Source organism: Erigeron canadensis, chromosome 2 (assembly GCF_010389155.1).
Source record: "Erigeron canadensis isolate Cc75 chromosome 2, C_canadensis_v1, whole genome shotgun sequence".
Lineage (NCBI taxonomy): Eukaryota > Viridiplantae > Streptophyta > Magnoliopsida > Asterales > Asteraceae > Erigeron > Erigeron canadensis.
This window is the reverse complement of record NC_057762.1, coordinates 43989326-44009510: the sequence shown is the minus strand read 5'-3', so window position 1 is coordinate 44009510 and position 20185 is coordinate 43989326. Positions and strand designations below refer to the sequence as shown.

General features: G+C 35.0%; 3 protein-coding genes and 1 pseudogene across 5 annotated transcripts; 2 read left to right on the top strand and 2 right to left on the bottom strand.

Moving 5' to 3' along the window:
• Positions 1-375: 375 nt before the first annotated feature.
• Positions 376-3487, top strand: LOC122586881. 2 transcript variants are annotated; one of them, XM_043758896.1, is made up of 5 exons: positions 376-783; positions 1698-1915; positions 2218-2346; positions 3086-3217; positions 3309-3487. In XM_043758896.1, exons 1-5 carry the CDS (start codon positions 435-437, stop codon positions 3423-3425), a joined length of 945 nt encoding a protein of 314 aa, XP_043614831.1. In that variant the 5' UTR covers positions 376-434; the 3' UTR covers positions 3426-3487. The 2 variants fall into 2 exon arrangements, with proteins under 2 accessions (XP_043614831.1, XP_043614832.1); XM_043758897.1 differs by having other exon boundaries at positions 380-783; positions 1715-1915.
• Positions 3488-3581: 94 nt separating this feature from the next.
• LOC122586882 lies at positions 3582-4552 on the bottom strand. Of its 2 annotated transcripts, none has more exons than XM_043758898.1 (2): positions 4411-4552; positions 3582-4016 (listed from the first exon to the last, which is right to left on the bottom strand). In XM_043758898.1, the coding sequence occupies exon 2, from the start codon at positions 3995-3997 to the stop codon at positions 3695-3697; it is 303 nt and encodes a 100-aa protein (XP_043614833.1). In that variant the 5' UTR covers positions 3998-4016; positions 4411-4552; the 3' UTR covers positions 3582-3694. The 2 variants fall into 2 exon arrangements, with proteins under 2 accessions (XP_043614833.1, XP_043614834.1); XM_043758899.1 differs by having other exon boundaries at positions 3582-4000.
• A 1186-nt stretch (positions 4553-5738) lies between these two features.
• On the bottom strand, positions 5739-13329 carry LOC122587459 (ubiquitin receptor RAD23b). Its single transcript, XM_043759638.1, has 13 exons — positions 13079-13329; positions 12000-12161; positions 11771-11809; positions 11616-11680; positions 11447-11527; positions 10776-10953; positions 10557-10691; positions 9894-9959; positions 7620-7667; positions 7429-7538; positions 6767-6845; positions 6511-6654; positions 5739-6116 (listed from the first exon to the last, which is right to left on the bottom strand). Exons 1-12 carry the CDS (start codon positions 13142-13144, stop codon positions 6538-6540), a joined length of 1146 nt encoding a protein of 381 aa, XP_043615573.1. The 5' UTR covers positions 13145-13329; the 3' UTR covers positions 5739-6116; positions 6511-6537.
• Positions 13330-18365: 5036 nt separating this feature from the next.
• On the top strand, positions 18366-19444 carry LOC122588331 (annotated as a pseudogene).
• Positions 19445-20185: the final 741 nt, after the last annotated feature.

Genomic DNA, 20185 nt, shown 5'->3' with positions numbered 1-20185 from the left:
ATTGCGAGCTCTTACATGCCACATGTGATGTTTCTATTGAATGACAATTTTTTAATAGTTTTATTATACATAATATTAATAATTTAAAATTGGTTTTGGTTGGATTGTGAATGAGGGTAAAACTTTGAGTTAGATTGGGTTGTATAAATGAGAGAGAGATAAATTAAATTTTAATTAAAGATTGGGTTGAATTGATTCATTGATTTAGGTAGTATAGGGGCCCATGAATAATTTATTCTAAATAAATTTCCGGTATCTTTTTGACTGGATCAAATGCCCAATAACCCGAAATAGCTTAAGAAACGGATATCGAATAAACCCGATATGCCATGATACAAACGAGTGGCTCTCAAGTCAAACCCAAATCTCCAACACTCTGAAATACACACACACACACACAATCAAATGGCCTGCAGTTCACCATCACCTCAACAATGGCAAACTTAACAACAACTTCACTCTTATCCCTTTGGACGCACCATCACAAACACTTAACAAACAAACCCACTTCATTTCTTTCTTATAATAACCTGAAACTTAAACACCAATCAAGAAAAATAACTTCAATGGCGTCGGCTGCAACAGCCACCAAGGTAATACCATCAATAATTGTAGGCGGTGGGCGTGTTGGAAAAGCATTACAAGACATGGGTGGCGGCCAAGATTTGCTTGTCAAGAGAGGCGAACCGGTTCCTGTTGATTTCCCTGGGCCCATTTTGGTGTGTACTAGAAATGATGATCTTGATGCTGTTCTTCAGTCCACTCCTCCCTCCCGTTGGAGCGGTACGATAACTAAACTTATAACTTGTTATTCTACTTGTTTATATATTGGGTTGTGTTTTTATCTTGAATGAAAATGCCAAATTAGTTGAGAATGTATGAAAGCTTACACCTTTTTGGTATTTTGTGTATTGAAAGTGCGAAAACAAAAGCGGAACTTTCAAATACTCGTTTAACATGTAAGGCAGTGACATTTGTGCCTGGCCTGTTTTGATGATGTGTTAGTTATCACACATGATAAATAGGTCACCAGGTACATATGATAAGCAACTATTGGATTGGGCGTTTGATAGATACAAAAGGAAGTCATAAAGTATGATGTATACAATAGTAAAAGGTGTAAAGTTTTATACATTTCCTAATAATTTGCCTAGTAAACAAGGATTTTAGTTAGAATGGTATGGTCCAAATGGTTGGAACTCCTCAAAACTGTACTTTCAACGCATAAACGTCCTTACAACGATATTGTTTTGGTCATACTTAACAGAACCAAAAGGCCTTTGGGCTAGCGTCATATGAGGTGACCTGTTTACCAAGAGGTTGTATGTTCTAGTCCCATTATTATTGACAGTTTCATGTGTGTAGATACTTGCATTTCGTACAAAAGTAAGAAAATTTGGAAATTGTACCAAGTCTCACGGGTCAACACCATCTGAACCGTTTGGGTTTCAACAATAAAGTTACCTTTTTCAACCTGTATCGGGACCAACCTTGTTTTACCGCCTCTAGCTAACTAGCTTTCAGTTTTAGTTTATCTTTTTAAGCTGATTGTAAGGTTAGTGGGTTTTTCATTTTACAGGAAATTAATAGTTCATAAGTTTCTCAGTTGTTTATACCACCATTTTAGGCGGGTCATTTTTTATATAATTATTGTGTTTCTGTTTACGTGGTTGAGATGGATCATAACAATCTAGCAGATTTGGTATTTTTCCAGAACGGGATGCTGGAGCCCTGGTTTCAAAGCAAAGGGTTAGGTGATGCTGATCAAGTGTTGGCATATTTTGCGGTTTCCAAGCTTGGTGAACCGCCTGTAGATGGTATAACGGATACTAATCCAGAGGGACTGACTGCTGCTTTTGGCAAATGGGGTTCTGCTGTGGCTGCCAGGTTACAAGCTGGGGGTCTTTCTTGCAAGGTAAATCATGTGTCATTTGTATATTTCATTTTACAGTATAACAATTATGTGGTTTAAACTTTGGACACTTTCTTCTGCACCGTATTACTTGGTAAAATGATCAAGTTGTTTACATTTGTAGGAATCTAAAAGAATTTAACACAATTACGAGTGCAGGGGAATATGAAAAAGGTCCTAAATTGCGTGCTCTATGATTATAGAAATTATTGTAGCATCAATGAAAACCGTGACAACTCTTGCTTTTAACTTTAATTGATTTCTACTTGTGTAAGAAACTTGCCTTCTGAAAATTTGGAAATCAGGTCCTAGAGAAACCACCTTTTCAGAAGCAAATGCTAGAAAAGCTTATATGGATATCAGCATTCATGCTTGTTGGGGCTCGCCATCCTGGAGCCACTGTGGGAGTTGTAGAGAAGGACTTCCGTTCTGAGGTAAGATTTGCTTTACCAACATGATAATTTACTCCTGGTTTGAAACTATGTGAAATATTCATTTAAAAACTAAATTTTTTGTGAAAACTAGAAAACTGACCAAAACACACTGTGATCTGAATTTAACACAATGTGTTTTTATTGTGTAACCTAAAATACGTTGGGTTAAGTTTTAAATCACGGTGTGTTTTTGATAGCGTTGTAAATCGGAAAATTGTTCAAACACATTGTGTTAAATTCAGATCACAGTGTGTTTGGCAGTTTTCTAGTTTTCACGAAAATTTTAGTTTTCAAATGATCAAAACCCTTGAAACTATATATAATTTGTTCATCTTTAATTTAGCATCTTGCCTAGAACAGTAGAATACGTATCTTGTATACTCCTAGATATTGCATTTTTTGATCCATTTTTTACGAAGGCTCAATCCGGCAAAGTTCTATATCAAACGGGTCGAACTAGTTGAAAGTTGAAACTTGAAAGTTGCGAAAGTCTATATTTAGTGTGTATATCCTCCTATGTCATTATATTCAGCGACTTATCACATTATGTATAGAAAAAAAAAAAAGATAGATAAAAGAAGGGGTTTGCGGGTCAACTTAAACTGACCCAGCCTGGTTATGGCCTACTTCCTTTTTGACCCTTTACCCATCTGGCTTTGCGCATTTTCTTACCTCTATATGCCTGACTGCTCATATTACTAATACTAGCAACACTTGACATGTTGATTACACTTTTCAGGTAGATAGCCTCATCGGTGAACTGGCAGCTGCAGCGGAAGCAGAGAAGGGCATAGTGTTTGATAAAGGGATCGAGGATAGGTTGTGTGCTTATGCTCGAGCAGTTTCCCACTTCCCAACAGCAGTCAAGGAGGTAATTTTGTTATGTCAGTAATGATCAAAAGTTGGTTATTTGCAATTGATCTGCCATATGTGTTCTCACCTAATGGCAACTAATCTTGCAGTTCAAATGGAGAAACGGGTGGTTCTATTCGCTCTCAGAGAAGGCAATCGCCCAAGGGAAACAAGATCCGTGTCCTTTGCACACAACATGGCTTAAAGAACTAAATATCGTTCAGTAAATTACCTGTAACCAAGTGCTTCAAACAACTCTTTATATGAATAAATCACACATTTCTATTCATGAATCAGTATTTCTTTTCTTTAGCCAATGTAACAAATCAGTTTTACAAGAAAAGTTTTCCGTAGATCATCTCCATATCAGAAACAGAGACACAAACGAGAACTGTAACGTTTTTACATTATATCACCATCATCATACAGCTAGAAAAAGAGATGAAAATGAAACAACTTCTCTCTGCTGGTAAAAAAAAAAATGAAACAACTTCTATCATAATTTGAGTTTTCGCCTTGCAATCGATTCTTTGGGTATTTGGACACGACACAATGCCTTTTGCGCCCCGCTCAAGCCAGAACATACGTCCCCAGCTCCTAATGTAACAGCAAAATACAGATAAACGGTACAGAGGAGAGTAAGGAGTACAAGAGCAGTCAGTAGGTAGCGATGCCGCCTGATGATTGTGGAGAAGCTACCCAATTCATCCTCCTTTGTATATTGCTTTTTGAAGGCAGGTGAACTAAATGCAGTCTGTGTTCTCCTGTGAGGCGAAGTTATTATGCCATCAAGAACCATGATCTGACAAAAAAATTTACTGCAAATAAATACCAATAATTCACATGAGCAATGTTACTGACAGGAATAAAATTAACTGAAATCTCTAAATGCATAGATTTCAGAGGAATTGATAATGAGCAAATTACTGGCTACTTGTCACTGTAGTATATGAAGGTTGATCAAGCTACAAACGAGTCAAGTTTTCTTAAACGGTTTTTAAGCAAGACATGCATCATTGAGAGCTATCGAGTATGGCCTAAACCCAAAATTCGTATAATATCATACCAAATTATAAGCAATGAGACGCAGAAAATGTGCTAGGAAACAATAAAACTAACACTATCTTTGTGCATTACATGATACTACGATAGATTAAACGAACACCAAGATCTATAGAGAAGAAGAAACATAGTAAAGATTAAAGAATATACCAGATCGGAGACAAAGTCAACGGAGACGACAATATTCTCTTGTCGGTCACATACAAGGTAGTAGCAAAGTTAAAGATATTTCATATTTGTGTTAAATGGCCCATTGGGTTTCTCTTGTTATAAATACAAATACAAATGCTAAGGCATTATGATTTATGAGCTTTCCAGATATTATTATTAAAGGTAAATGATATTTAGGCGGGTCTCCTCTCATCCCATGTGTGTGGGGTGCCACCAATCAGAATGGGATTTTTATTTTCTTCTAGTTAATATGGCGCTTGGAATGCTTGTAGAGGTCATTTCTTTCCCAAAGGCCGGCCACAAAAGTAGTACTCGTAAAAGATATCAAGACCATATATCTTCAAGGCTTAAACTTATAGATGGTATGATGGACTGGTTAATTAGATGATAGCACGACACAGAGCCATAATTTAATGTTAATAAAGGGAGTCGACGTCGTTCTATAATACTAACAACCAACCCGAATGAACGTAAGTAGTGACGGATAAACTCTTTCTTATTTTTCAAATTTGAGCTAAAAACTTACATACCATCAATATTAGGTTGTGAGAGGTCTGAGATTATAAATTTAGAAGTATATTAGAATGTGTAGTTATTAATAGAGTTGACACTGTAATTCATTTTTGACACGGTGGTCCTTAGAACCATGCATGACAGCTTTTCGATATAAGCCACACCATTCACACTCTCATCTCGGCGTATCGAAACGTATTGGTGTTCCTTGTAACGCTGGTGCATGTATTTGATTACTTTGTTTCTTTTAAAAATCTCTATCTTTATCCTATATAGTATTAGTTTGTCTAGTACGCTTCAGATATACTATCCCACCTCACCTTAAATCGAACAATATGGATTATATAGGGTCCAAATTGACATCTTGTGCCAACGTTTGTACTTCCAACTACAAATCTATATCTATATCTATCTATATACTATCTAAAGCTTAATTTCAAATATAAGTCAAAGTTATTTTCAAATCTTGTACCAACGTTTGACATCTTGTGCCGACGTTTGTACTTCAACTACAAATGAAAATAACTAACTTCAAAAAAAAGTTTCAAATTAGTAATAGTTATTTTCATTTTTAATATTAAAAAATTAGAAATTATGATGTTTTTTTATCTTATGGGACAACTTCTCTTCAAAAAAACTTCTAAAAAACAAAAGATGTTTTCTATAATTAAATCAAGAATCTTTAAAATAACAAGATTGTAAATAGGGTAACGTTACCAAATTCATTTAAGCATGAGCTAATTAGGATAACTTGGATAAAACGAGCGATCCAACTGAAACTACAGCACAGTTCATTCACAAACACTAGTTTTAATTCCATTTCTGTTGCATGTTACAAGTGCCAGAAAATCACACATCGCAAACCTACTGTAGTTGACAGAATGAAAATGGGCACACTTCAAAAAGAATGGAAGATTGGACATTAGCAGTTTCAAACTGGTCAGACACGGACACAGGTATCCTCGAGTGCAAAACAAAATCCTCCTCATCCCTTCATATTTGGGTGAAGTGTCAAATAAAAAAAGTGCAATAATATAGAAAAAGAAACAAAGCCTCGGTTCCATAGACAAGACAATATCAAATAACATGTATAAACCACCCCACCTAAAATGAGTCTCTACTGCTTTGACAAAACCTCCAAATAACCATATTCATCCCCAGGTCAAAATCACCTGAAACATACAAAAATGCTATTCTAAGAACAGATACAGTTACGGGGGAAAGCCTAAACATGTATAGAATACCAAAAAAAAACCCCACAAACGTGCATAGAATACAAAAAGAAAAACTAAACATGTATAGGTCGTCCATAAATCTCCCTAAAAGCATTTCATTTCAAAAATAAAACAAATTACTAACTAATATTATCTAGATAATCATATTTGACAAACTAACTATTTATAAATATTATGTGAGAAAGGGTGCTTTTGGTCAATTAGACCGTCTGACCATACAAAAAACCACACTTTCTTTCTCCTTTTTTTCAAACTTATTTGAACCATTCCCCAAACCCGGTCCATTTGCCACTTCTAACTTCAAGTAAACATATAGAACGATTTCTCAAACCTTTCAAGATACATTGATGTCTTCAAATTAGTCCTCATAATCGCCAGCATTCTCCAATAAAAAGTTGGCTGCCAATTCCTCGTTACGATCACAGGCTAAAAATGCCTCAATAACAATAGTTCTATCAAAACCCATAGCCTCAAGCTGGAAGTACAAGAATCAGCTAGTCAGCAAACGTGAATCAGGCAAAATATATATATATATATATATATATATATATCGGTATGATAGTAAAAATAGGTACAAGTGATCATACCCGTTCAATGGCCTCCTGTTCTGCTGGCGTAACACTAATAGCATGAGGCATCTCCTGATCCCCTTGATCAAACATATCCCTATAAATAATGATAGATATTGGTCAAAGCTTCATCGCATTATGTCTAGATAGAAGTCATCTACTTATAATTTGGAGCAACTTGAGTTGTGTTTGATTTTGAAAGAGATTAATATTTAAAATACCCAGCTAAGAAGAAAACAGATCAGATAGTGACAGGGTGCAATTTTGCAAGTCGTCTAAAGCCTATATTTGCCACATATGGCCCCAGAATTGTTTAACTTGAAAATGTGAATAATTACTTAAGTAATATATTGCCGTATTAATCATAATAACATGCATCAATTATCTATAAAAGCAGTCTAATGAAAAAAGTGTTTGTGATGTAACCAGACATGACCCAAGTTCACATTTACTAAGCATGACCATTCTCCCCCCAGCCCATTTTGATCCGTTATCCATCTCACATGACCCACTCACCTTGGACCCTCTATATAGTAGCATATATGCATAGTCTATCTTGCATTATACATAATATATACTTCAAGACAATGGCACGAGTAATAATAGACAATAACTAGATAACTGAAATGGAGAAAATTTGATTTTAACGTATGACATCAGAATGCGTGAGGATCACTCACCCTTCGGAAGCATCTACAGGTTCATTAATGAGTTGAAGAAACTCGGCATGGTTCTCCTGGATTAGTCCTAAAAGCTGAGGGTTTTGCTTACCAAGTTCCTGAAGCATGGGCTATTAACCAATGCAAACTGCTTTAGACAATGTTACAAAAAAACAACTATATACCTAGAAAAACAGACAGAGAGAGTGTACCTGTAGTATTTGTGGATTTGATTGTACCATAGATCGTAATGCTTGGAACTGAAACACAAGATTAATTCTCAAAAATTAAAAAAGTTTACAAACCCAAAGATGTCTTTAAGAATAATACATCTCCAAGACCAAGACCCAAAACAATCTCTTCTGATATTATGATATGGGTAGTATGGGCTGAATGCGTCCAGTGGGTCAAGGGCTTAAGTAATAATTACCATTTAATTAATTATGTGTGGGCTTTTATTATTAGGTTATGTTATTTTTGGCAATATCTTGTTGGCCAAGTTTAGGGTATCTATTACTAAGGCCTTTGTGCCATCTAGGGTATTAGGAATTGAGTTTATTTGTGGTCGTATTCGACTTGTGGAGCTACTGGGGCTCAAAATCCAGCACCTTATCTATCATATAACTTCATTTTCTTCTTGGTTATTGGCTTGATTCATGTCAATTGGTATCAGAGCCTTTGCTCTTGCGACTGGTGGGAAATATGACTCGTAAGGTTAATGAAGTAGATGCTGACTTTCTGAATTTTAAGCGGGAATCGGAGGAAAGGGCAGCAGCTGTTGAGAGTAGATTAGATCAGTTGAGGCGTGGACAGGAGGAGATGGTGGCGGATTTCAAAGCTACCCTAGAGGAAACTACTAACAAAATTCTGGATTTGGTTACAGCTAAGTTTCAGGAACAATTTAAACCTCCGGTTTGTTCGGGAGCGATTCCATATACCACCATGCCAGAACCAAGTGTTACGGTTTCAAAGTCAAAAGAAGCTGAGGTAATTAATTCAGATCTCGAGTACAAAAGATGGCCGGGGGTCGTCCGATCAGTCCTATTGGGAAATCCGAGTTGCGGTTTGGGAATTTTGAGGCGGGAAACGTTTCCGGTTCGTTTCCAAAACCAAATAATGCGTTGAACAGCAAGAGATCTGGATTGTTTCATGACCAGATCTTCAAGCATGGAAGCAATCAGTTTGGGGATAAGCCCGTGCATCAGGGAGATTATCGGTTAAGAAACCTGAAGATGCCGATATTCAATGGGGATGATGCTTTTGGGTGGGTTTACAAGATGGAAAGGTTCTTTGATGTGCAGGGGTTTGTTCAGCCGGTAGAACGGTTGCAGGCAGCTGTGTTATGTCTAGAGGGGCAGGCCTTATCCTGGTTCCGTTGGCGACAGAATAGGGAACCTTTTGGTCATTGGGAACTTTTAAAAGCAAGTGTTCTGGACAGGTTTCAACCGTCTCAAGCAGGGGATTTATATGAGCAGTTTCTGGCTATTAAACAAGAGGGGACTGCTAGAGAGTATGTTAGCTTATTTGAGACTTTGGCAGCACAATTGGATGGTGTCCCAGAGGCTGTGATGATAGGGACTTTCGTCAATGGGTTGAAACCAGAGCTCCGGTCTGCTGTACGTTTGTTACAACCTCGTGGCTTAACTCAGATTATAAAGCTAGCCATTATGATTGACGAGGATAGCACTAGTGGTGGGGCTGGGTTTGTTGGGTTGGGCACTAAAACAAGCATGAATACTGGAGTGGTAGCGGTTAAACCATCAGTCGGGGATGCAAACACAACCGCTGTTGGAATTGGGAATCCTTTGCAGATAAAACGTTTGAGTGATGCTGACTATGCAGATAAACGGGCTGAGGGTTTGTGTTTTCGTTGTGATGGTAAGTTTGGTCCTGGTCATCGTTGCCCTGAGAAGAGTTTGAGATGTCTACGGGTCATTCTGGAACCAGATGAGGAGCGGGAGGCAGAAGAGATGGAAGGTCCACCGAAACCATGGAATCCTGGACTTAAATTTGATTGAAACCAAGTTTTGAAGTCACACCTTGAGGACAAGGTGTTTTTGGGATGGGAGTAATGATATGGGTAGTATGGGCTGAATGGGTCCAGTGGGTCAAGGGCTTAAGTAATAATTACCATTTAATTAATTATGTGTCGGCTTTTATTATTAGGTTATGTTATTTTTGGCAATATCTTGTTGGCCAAGTTTAGGGTATCTATTACTAAGGCCTTCATGCCATCTAGGGTATTAGGAATTGAGTTTGGTCGTAATCGACTTGTGGAGCTACTGGGGCTCAAAATCCAGCACCTTATCTATCATATAACTTCATTTTCTTCTTGGTTATTGGCTTGATTCATATCATATTAAAGATGCCAAACCTACATCATGCTAATTAATAGTATATTGTTGCAAATTACTATCCATGCTTGAGCAAAAATGACATCAATCTAGAGGATTAACTACATGAAACTACTCAAACTTGAATATTACCTGCTGGTTGTTTCTTAGAAAGTCAAGAGATCCAAGATTCCCTCCTGCAGCACCTGAAGGTATTTCCTGCACAAAGTCCAATAGCAATATCATCTGTGTCACATACAGCAATGAAGGAAAAAACTAGAGAAGAATATGGACTTGTCGAGCAATGCGTCAAAATGAGTAACTCTAAATACAAGTCAAAAGGGTCAAGTCAAATTTACTTGGCCTGGTACACTGTCAATCAAATGTTGTTATTCATTATACAATTAAGTAGCAACTACCATTAACAGCAGTGGTAGTTTTCAATGGTAATCTAACTTTCTTTAACAAAATGATCTATAGTTATTCGTGTATTTAAATTCACTTTGAACTTCCAATACACTATTTTTTGTTAAGGTTTTACCCTAATTAACTTGATATTTTATTTTTATTTATTTTTAACAGACCCCCCAATAATCCACCCCTACAGATGTAAGAAGTGAGATTCAAACCCTGGTGGAATACCCCAAGTTTAAAGACCTTAACAATGGGCCACCAACCCCATTGATAACTTCCAATACGCTTCCTTTGTACACATTTGACTGTTGGAGATAAAATTAACCTGAACTGATCCGATTCAGGAGTAAATGAATCAAAACATATACTTATAAGAAAATATCAATTCTGAGGATTACTAACCTGAGGAAACAAGTTTAATGGGGAAGCATTAGGACCTCCGGATGGAGGTGCGCCACCAGTGGCAGTTTCAGTGGCAGCTTGAGTTGCAGGAAGTTGAGTCACCGGGACTGCAACTTCTACGGTATCTGGAATACCCTGAAGAAGTCGGGGCAGGGAAGGATTAGGTCCAAGTTTCACAAAATTTATTTAAAAAAAAAAATCCTGAACATTTACACATACAGAATACAAGTAATCAATTGCTCGGTCTGGATTGTTGTAAGCAGCTTGAAGTGCACGAGTAACAGTTTCCCTGTCCCAACTGCCACCACCTATATCCATTATGTATTGAACAGTCTGCTCAACACTATTATTGGTGACCACATTGGAAGCAGCTTGACCATATGAATCAGAACTTGCACTGCAGTTACAAATAAAAAAAACTAACATGTTAGCCACATGAGATCTATCTGAAATCCTGCTAATGCTTCTAATTTCTGACAATAATTGGCAAGATAAGTGGATCGGGCAATGCAAATAACTGGCCAAAAATGGCTTCAATTTGTAACAGGTCCTTTTTAGTATAGACTAAAATATGCCAGTTCGATATGGGATGACCCACAAACACTTTTTATCGATTTAGTTATTTATTATCAATATTACTATAATATTAACATAAAACTTCGAATGTCATGATAATAAGGTCGTATGCATAAAAGAATGAACATTGGGTAACTTCTAACTTGTTTAACCCATTCTCCTTTAGAATAAATTTTTCTTTATAACCCAATTAAGGTTATAAGAAAACCAGAAGGGTTCAAAATTCCAAGTTCTCACGAAAATTCTAGATATCACTCCTTCACGTGGTCCTAAATAAAGAGATAGAAATATATAGTGTGAACAAAGGCGCTTACGGCGCAGCTACAGTTGCAGTTTCAAGTCCTGTTGCCGTTGCTGTTGCTGGGCCAGAAGAAGACGTGCTAGTTTTAGAAGCCCTGCAATGCACGCATATGTGTAAAAATTTGATATCATAAACACCAGATTTCTGTTGTGTTAAACTATGAACTGGTTATGGAAACTTACTGCGGTTTAGCTGGAGCATCAGGTGTGCTGGTAGGATTAGAAGTCGGAGCAGGTGTTGATGGTGCCTGCTTATAACAGCTAAAATGAGATTCCTTTATTCATATAGTATAAGTGGAGATCATACAGGGTCAAGGGCACAATAAAACACACATTACCTGAGCAGAAGAAGTTGCGCCTGAACCAGAACTCTTACTCTAAAGAAACAAAAATCTAAATTATTATATGAACATTGAACCCATGGTCTCACAGATACTTGGATTTGTTTTATTGGAAAATGCAGTGATAACCAACTAGGAGGTTGATAATTGGTGGCCAAGAGGTCAGTGTGTGTGTGTGCGTGTGAGAGAGAGAGAGAGAGAGAGAGAGAGAGAGAGAGACTGTTACCTTGCTAAGCATGACAACAAGAAAACCTTCATCAGAGACTTTGTTATCTGCCAATGTAGTTTCATCTTTCAGAACCTTACCACTGTGAATCAATAATTGTTGCCCACACGGATAGTTATCTTTTCCTTGCACATCTTCAATATTTTTCTTGACCGCCATAATCTAGTATTAAAAAAAGTTTCATATCAGTTACTAACATACCGATAGAAAAAGAGCATACAATGACATTTTTTAGCATGCTAATGAAAATATATATGTTGATGACAAACGTCGCCAAAGCACACTACTTTAACCATCTCTTTTAAACACTTGCTAACTTCATCATCTTTTATCCGAGTACTTTACAATTGCCTTTCAAACTGCTTATAGTGTTTCCTAAACAAAGATACGCTGTTTAGAGCATTCAGTGGTAGCTTATTCTAATCTACTTACTTTTCAGTGAATCATCAGTTTTTGAAAACCCAGCTTATTGCCTATCAAAGTATCAACAGGTGTACAGATACAGTTTTAGTACATTTGTCAAAAGTAGCCGGAGGCGCAGCGAAAAAACTAGTTCTCTATTTTAACCGTTCAAATTTATTTATTTTTAGAAGCTACATTCAGACATGGCTTCTTCAGATAGAAGCATTTAATTGAAGAAGCTACTCATAAAAGCTTTAAGTTCCAAAAAGGCCCTTGCCAAACACACCATAAGTGGACAGACAATCTACGAATAACATGACAGAGTGACAGATATTGCAACTTTGATTTTTATCGATATTATCTCAGCTAAAACTTATTTCCAGCTTACAGGACAAAGCTCCAAAAAAAAAAAAATGAACATTAAACTTTTAATACCCTAAAAAAGCAAATAATTAAAACAAATACAAAACTACTCTTATTTATATAAACATTATTCCTTTTACTATACTAATTTTTATTATATCCTGATATATATTATATATACATACGCAAAATTCCTATTTTATATTACATTAATAATTATCACAGACCTATGTTGTTATATAATAATAAATAAATCTTTTATATATAATAATAAAAATAAAAATAGGAGAAAAAAGTGGGAAGGGTTGGCTTACAGTGTCGGAAGGTTGAACCTTAATTTCAAAGTGGCTTCCTTTAAGAGTCTTTACCGTCAGCTTCATCTTTTTATTTTAAGATCCAAATTTTGGAATTCAATATTTGAGAATTAAAGGGGGGGTTTGTACGTTTTATATGGAGCTTGTTATTATTATTATTATTACTATTTTAATTTTATGAAAACCCTAAAAAAGATACACAAATACGGATCCCAAATTTATTTATGTTTTATAGTTATATAAAAAAATTGACTGCTGTGTGTTGCAGGAATGAATGAGAAAGATAAAAAAGGATAGAGACAAGGGATTTTTCTGGCACGTGTTTTCCACATGATTTCCATATTTTTCTTTTCCTTTTCTAAAATTTAATGTAATTAAGGTATATGCCAATTTTCACCATCTAGGGTTTATTTTTAAGTATCTGATCTTAATTTAAATCGTATCTTGACTTGATTTTATTTGTATCTATATATATATTTTTTGGAAGGCGAATTTGTGTCCCAATTTGACTACGAGAGATCTAATATATGTTGTCTTAATTTGGTTCGCGTTTTAAAATTCGAGTCATATACCCGATTGAGAAAAACTCTCAACTAATCCACCGAAAATGTGACCATTAATAGAGATTAACCCTGATCTTCTCTCAAATTTGAACCTCGGGTTACCAGGTCCAAACTCTTTAATTGAGAGACTACTTTTGCCACTAAAATTTCACTTCAATAATTTTTTTTATCTAAACTTATATTTTTTCAAAAAAAAAAATTGTTTAGATATATAGCTACTATATCGTGAGATTCCTCCTATTAAATGTTCGAAAATATCCAATGTACCAAATATATACTTATAACTTGTATTTTCATTATTATATGTATTTTTTATTTTTTCCTGAAAATTTTCTGAATAACCCATACTTACAAATGCTCGAAGGTTATTGATTTACCAATTAACTATCAAATATTTTAATCTATGTAATTAAGTCATCTTATATACTATAACCATATTTTTCAAAAAAGCCTCAAAACATCATTAAAAGATACAACATTTTCATCATTCAAAATACACATAAAATAACTTCTTCATTGATTTTTCTTAAAATAAAAATAATATAACAAATTATATTATATTTTCAATTTCTAGAAATACCATAAAAATTTATCAAATACTACAAACAAAATATATTAGTTTCTGCCATATAAACATTCGAAAATTATAATTTATTTAGTATTAAATTTGTAATGTTATTATCTATATTTTATTACAAAAATTGTTAAAATAAGAAGATAGATTACAGTTTTTAACTCATTATTGATTATTTTATTCTCAAACAGATATTTAATTATTACATTTTTTAAGCAATATCAGAATTAAAATGACACGACAATTAAAAATCTAAGGGGGCGTTTGGTTCACATAATGTTTTTGAAAAAATTAGAATCTGTTAAAGGAATTGAAATTTGAAGAAATTGGAATCTGAAACTTTTTATACTTGTCTTGTGTTTGGTTCACAGAATTCAATGGAATTCAGTTAAAGGAATTCAAATATAAATTTATAAAATGACAAAACTAACCTTTGCTAGATTATCATAATATAATTTCTTAATATATGTCTAATAATAATTGTTAATATAATAATAATAAACAAATTGTTAATATAATAATAATAATAAACAAATTACTCGTAATAGATAATCGATATGATAATATATATACCGTACACACCCATGACCCACCACACATTCACATAAACACACAGGAACCCACATCTTGTCTTCATTCAACTTTTCTTTATCTTTCACTCATATTCATTTTCATTCTCAATAATAATAATAATAATAATAATAATAATAATAATAATAATGATGATGATGGTAAATAGTAAATAATAATGATAATATATACAAACATATCTCTTTTCTAGCTTTTTTTATCCAAAGCCGGCAGCAACAGGAAATATATTGTGGCAGATGGTGATGACTGTTAAAATCCGGCAGCCAACAACAGTGGAACATCGATGGTGGTGGATGGTGAAGGTGGTTTAAAGGCTGCAGTAGACATCAATAGTACACCAAAAGGAAAGATTTTCTTGTTTTGGTATTTAATTATAAGAGGGTATTTTGATAAAGAGATATGAATTTCATGGAATGTTTATTTCCATCAACTTAGTGATGGAATTATTAATTCTCTATATTAAGGAATTCAATGAAAAGTTTTAAATTCCAATTATATCATTTTACCAACCAAACACCCCATAAGTTTCATCCAAATAATGCCTTTAGTCACCACTTCCTTGAACCCATTCAACAAAAAACATCACTTCATCAATAAAGATACATTTAAGAGAAGCAACCATAAAGATCCATTTAAGAGAATTTTTAAACTCTAACTTTTTTAACTTTTACCTTAAATAATTTATTTCTTGTCCAAGTCATGGCTAAACGCTTGGTCTACCATCCCTACCCTTCTCTTCACAAAACCCGAAAAACATAATAAGTTGAACTACATGAAGTTGGTCCGTCGCACTTTTCAAGGGTATTTTTTAGACAACAATAAAATCACCAGTCTTGATCTTTATTTACCCATCGAAAACCAGAAGTCGGCTTGTCTTGCTAAATACCGGATTCAGTCTGTAGTTTCCAAAAGTTGTCTCAATAAGCTTTCTCTCACAATCTCGACTAAGATTAATCATTTGTTTACACTTCCATCAACGGAGATATTCTCTAGCGAAAACCTAATTACTTTAAGCATAAAAGTTGATGATGAATCTATGTCTGTTGCCCAATGGTTCAAGGCAGCCGTTTGTTTGGGTGATTGGGTTGGAATCAAGTGTGAGAACCTGCGAGTACTCGAGTTGGTTGGTGTGCAGCTAGGGGACACGCTCCTTATTAATTACTTATTTTATATATGTACCTTGCTTGAAAAGATAACCCTTGCTGATTGTGCTACAGATAGCCTTCTGAGCAGAATCATGGTTAAGAATCTTCGCCATCTTACCGAGCTGAAAATAACATCAAAAAATTGGGGTTTTGATTTGGAAACGGATGATCTCCCAAGTCTTCGCTTGTTCTGTTATGACTCATCATTCTTTTAACCCCCAAGATTTAACTTGGTTTCACCGGCAAACGTGACTGAATTGATTTTTAAGGGTGTGATATTAGACAATAATGCCTTTTTTGACATTATCAAATCGAAATTCCATTTTCTTGAGACTTTGAACCTTGATATGGAGTTTCGTTACCGAAAGGCCCTGGATATCACATGTGCTTCATTGAAGAAATTGAAACTACGACTAAGGAATAGCATCAACGACATACAAGTTGATGCCCCAAAATTACTCTGTTTCTGTTCAATACTGCTCACCCCCAACAAATTAAGCTTAGCCTAAAGTTGGAAAATCCTATTACTGAGATGTTATTTGTTAATCTGAGGGAAGCACTTGATCAGCTATCATCAAGCAAGTTTTACATTGATATAACAGTTAAGAAACTTGCTGATCCAGTAGTGCCATTGATCAACTTCAAAGTCGATGATCTAACTAGAAGAAGGATCGACGACGACCCATCTCATCCGTCCCCAAACGTGCAACAACTATCACTTGAGACAACTTTGGTTCCAGGGTTGAAGACGCACTCGCGATTTATTGATGCACTTCTTACTATTTGTAATCCTATGACTTATGCAAAAGTACTAGACCATAATCAGTTATCCAAAGATAATAATTACTACATCTTGTGCAAAGTAATGGTAACTACTAATGGGGCGGCGCTGACAAAGGAAACGTCATTATATCTGAAAAATGTTAAGATAAAAAATCCTGATACCGGAAAATGGGAAACCTCCATCGAAAGTTCTTGGAGAGGTTCTGATTAAGGGTCGGCCTACGAGGTCAAACTAAATTGGTGTTCCCAGTAGAGTAGTTACGGATAGTATGTTTTTTAAACTTACTGTTTATGTTTTTCAGGATATCATTGAAGTTAATTTGAATAATTTTATAGCTAGCAGATTCTGAAACAATCAATGTACTACATTAGTAGCTGGTTATATAATGTTCAAGTTTTGTGTTTATTCTTTTTTAATGCTTAACATTGTAAAATTATTTGATGTGAACTTTTGCTGGTGCATTTTTCTTTTTAGTTATATATGATATGTATGATAAAATCTGGTTTTTATAAATATACTGATTCATGTTTCTTACCGAACACTTGTATGATGCATTTGATGCTACTATTGTATATTTTTGAGAGGCAGAGTGGCAGACACCGGTAGGCAGAGACGGAGCCAGGATTGTTTTTGCAAGGGGGCAAATTTAATTTTTTTTGTCATACTTATAATAGTCGTGTCTGAGAATGTAAAAAAAAAAACAGCCTATAGCTCGAGAATAAAACATGTATTCAATCATAATGCAAGAAACCTAAAAAATACTATACTTTTTAGGAAATAATTAGCTTGTAATCCTTGTATATATATGTTTTTCTTAAACTTTTCTTCATTTTTTCTATTAAAAATCAAAACAACGCAAGTCTTTTATCCTCTCAGTAAAGAGATCTATCTCAACATTAATGTTTTAATGACCAATGGCTTCCAAAGAAAAAGTTATGACATCGAAGGTAACATTTGTATTTATTTCTACTTATTTTTCTTACTTTTGAATTTTTTTTTTATAAATATACCATTTAAAATTTAAAAAGTTACATTGTACTAAAATTCGTATGGGGGCAGCTGACCCCACTGCCCCCATGCTGCCTCCGTCCAAGCCGGTAGGCGGTAACATATATTATGGTCAACCGAACTAGTGAACTACCAATGTTGCTATGATCAATTGGTTGACTTGAAATTGGTTAATAACCAAATTAAAGATCGAGTTTAACAAAGGAATCAACTAATACATTTGGCGTGGCCCAAATGATTTAAATAGATAATTTGGACGCGTGCCAAAATCCTTTGGTAAACATTCGTATAAAAAAATTGATATGATTAAGATTACACATTGTAAAAAATTCTAAAATAAATAATGTCCTCAAGAAATAAAAGTCTTAAACAAGTCTGTTAATACAAATTTTCATGATGTGTACACCTTTTAGTTACAAACTTGACCGTAAAGCAAAGAAAAAACAATATATGGAAAGTATCACATGAAACTATGAACCGTTATTCCGTTACATGTATGCACATACCTCTTTTTTCCTTATATAAACATACTAACTCACCATAAAATAAGATAAAAATTCATCTATCAACGAACTTGTATAATTTCTTTCGTATAAACCCTAACCTTAATCACATTGCAATCATGAAGAAACGAGGTTCGATAAACCGTAGGGATTACATAATGAATGAAGAACGTAAAAGAAGTAAACAAGAACAAGATTTGCACAAGATGATGTATGGAGACGGGGTTGCTTGGTTCAGAGGTGCATTGATCGGTAAAGGAAGTTTTGGTTCTGTTTTTATGGCAAAGTTAAAGAACACTAATGCTAATTATACATACAACTTCTATCCTCCCATTATGGCTGTAAATCTGCAGAGTTTTCTGTTTCGGGTTCTATTCAGAAGGAGAAACAGGTTTTGGATAATATCCGTGGTTGTCCCAATGTTATCAACTGTTACGGTGAAGAAGTTACTAATAATGAAAACGGGCAGATGGTTTATAACTTGTTATTGGAGTATGGGTCTGGTGGAACGTTAGCAGATTTGATTAAGAGGTCGAATGGGAAGGGATTGTCAGAGCTTGATGTAAGGAAATATGCTAGATCGATTGTGAGAGGGTTGAGTCATATTCATAAGAAAGGGTATGTTCATTGTGATTTGAAGCCGGATAATGTGTTGCTTGTGGAAAGTTCTGGAAGGGGAGGTGGGATTATTGCTAAAATTGGGGATTTGGGGTCGGCGAAAAGGGCAAAGCAAATGATTAAAAAGAGAGTTTTGTGTCCTTATTGGCAAGGTACACTGAGGTATTTATCACCGGAGGCTGTGGTTAAGGGTGTTCAAGAGCAGCCTGCTGATATTTGGGCGGTTGGATGTATTGTGTATGAGATGTTGACCGGAAAACCACTTTGGCGTTTGAATCAAGATTCGGGTATGGATAGAATTTTGAGTAGTATTGGTGATTACACTAAGTTACCTTATATTTCTAATAGAATATCAAAAGAAGGAAAGAGCTTCTTGAAGTGTTGTTTGTGTAGGAGAGTTATGGGCAGATTAACGGCTAATATGCTATTAGATCATCCTTTTTTACATGGTTTACTTGACGATGATGATGTTGATGAGGTTGAAGAGTTACAACATGACGTCATCGACATCAATGCCATCACCTCAGCAACATCGTTCTTTGATGATAGTGATGACGAAGATGAGTTGTTGTCGTCCTAGTGGTTAGATGGATCAGGCTATGGCCTATCTTCTTGGCCTGTAAGGGATGCTGGTGCTATTGAAAATGAAGGGAGTGTACAAGATTGATAATCATGTTCTAAACCAAAGTTAAGTAGTAGGGATCATTCTTCACAACTTGTATTATGGTACATGCAACATACTGTTATATATATATTCTTGTTGAAATCAATTTACTTAATTCTTTCCTGTATCCTAGTATTTGTACTTATGTTATCAACTGCTTTGCCTATATATCATCGTCTTTCATTTCTTGTTTCAGTGGTTTACAGCAATGTATTTCAAATTTGGGCGTGGTTTTTGCATCTATTGATAATCATTGTTTCACAAAAAATTCAAATATTCAGTTCGAACTCAAGTTAATGTGAGGTGATCTTACAAGATGAATGGATGATGAAACTAGTTGGTAATAAAAACCATAAGCGTGGCTGTAACAAATATGTCTTTTGCTCTCTCTGTCCCACTATGAACCAATTAATATGTGTTACCTTACAATTTAGAAATTTTTATTTGATCTGAGTGACGATTTATTTCTAGACAAACAAAGTTAGCAATGAGGACAGACGAAAAGGAATATATGTTTTACATTAAGCATAAAATGTGGAGCAACTAAAATGGACGGTGATCGATATGGTAATATCAACCGGGACATTGTTCATGAATGACCGTCAGAAATTTTCCAACTATCTATGACTAAGAAAGTAAGAGTAAAGTGTCCATTTC

Bases quoted from the DNA above. Each gene is read 5' to 3' on its own strand.
- LOC122586882 (XM_043758898.1), bottom strand. From the start codon at position 3,997: ATGGTTCTTGATGGCATAATAACTTCGCCTCACAGGAGAACACAGACT.
- LOC122586881 (XM_043758896.1), top strand. From the start codon at position 435: ATGGCAAACTTAACAACAACTTCACTCTTATCCCTTTGGACGCACCAT. The intron at 1,916-2,217 runs GTAAATCATGTG...TTTGGAAATCAG, and splicing joins CTGGGGGTCTTTCTTGCAAG to GTCCTAGAGAAACCACCTTT. The intron at 3,218-3,308 runs GTAATTTTGTTA...CTAATCTTGCAG, and splicing joins TCCCAACAGCAGTCAAGGAG to TTCAAATGGAGAAACGGGTG.
- LOC122587459 (XM_043759638.1), bottom strand. From the start codon at position 13,144: ATGAAGCTGACGGTAAAGACTCTTAAAGGAAGCCACTTTGAAATTAAG. The intron at 7,668-9,893 runs GTAATATTCAAG...CTTGTGTTTCAG, and splicing joins TTCTAAGAAACAACCAGCAG to TTCCAAGCATTACGATCTAT. The intron at 6,846-7,428 runs GTGAGTGATCCT...CATTATTTATAG, and splicing joins CCTGTAGATGCTTCCGAAGG to GGATATGTTTGATCAAGGGG.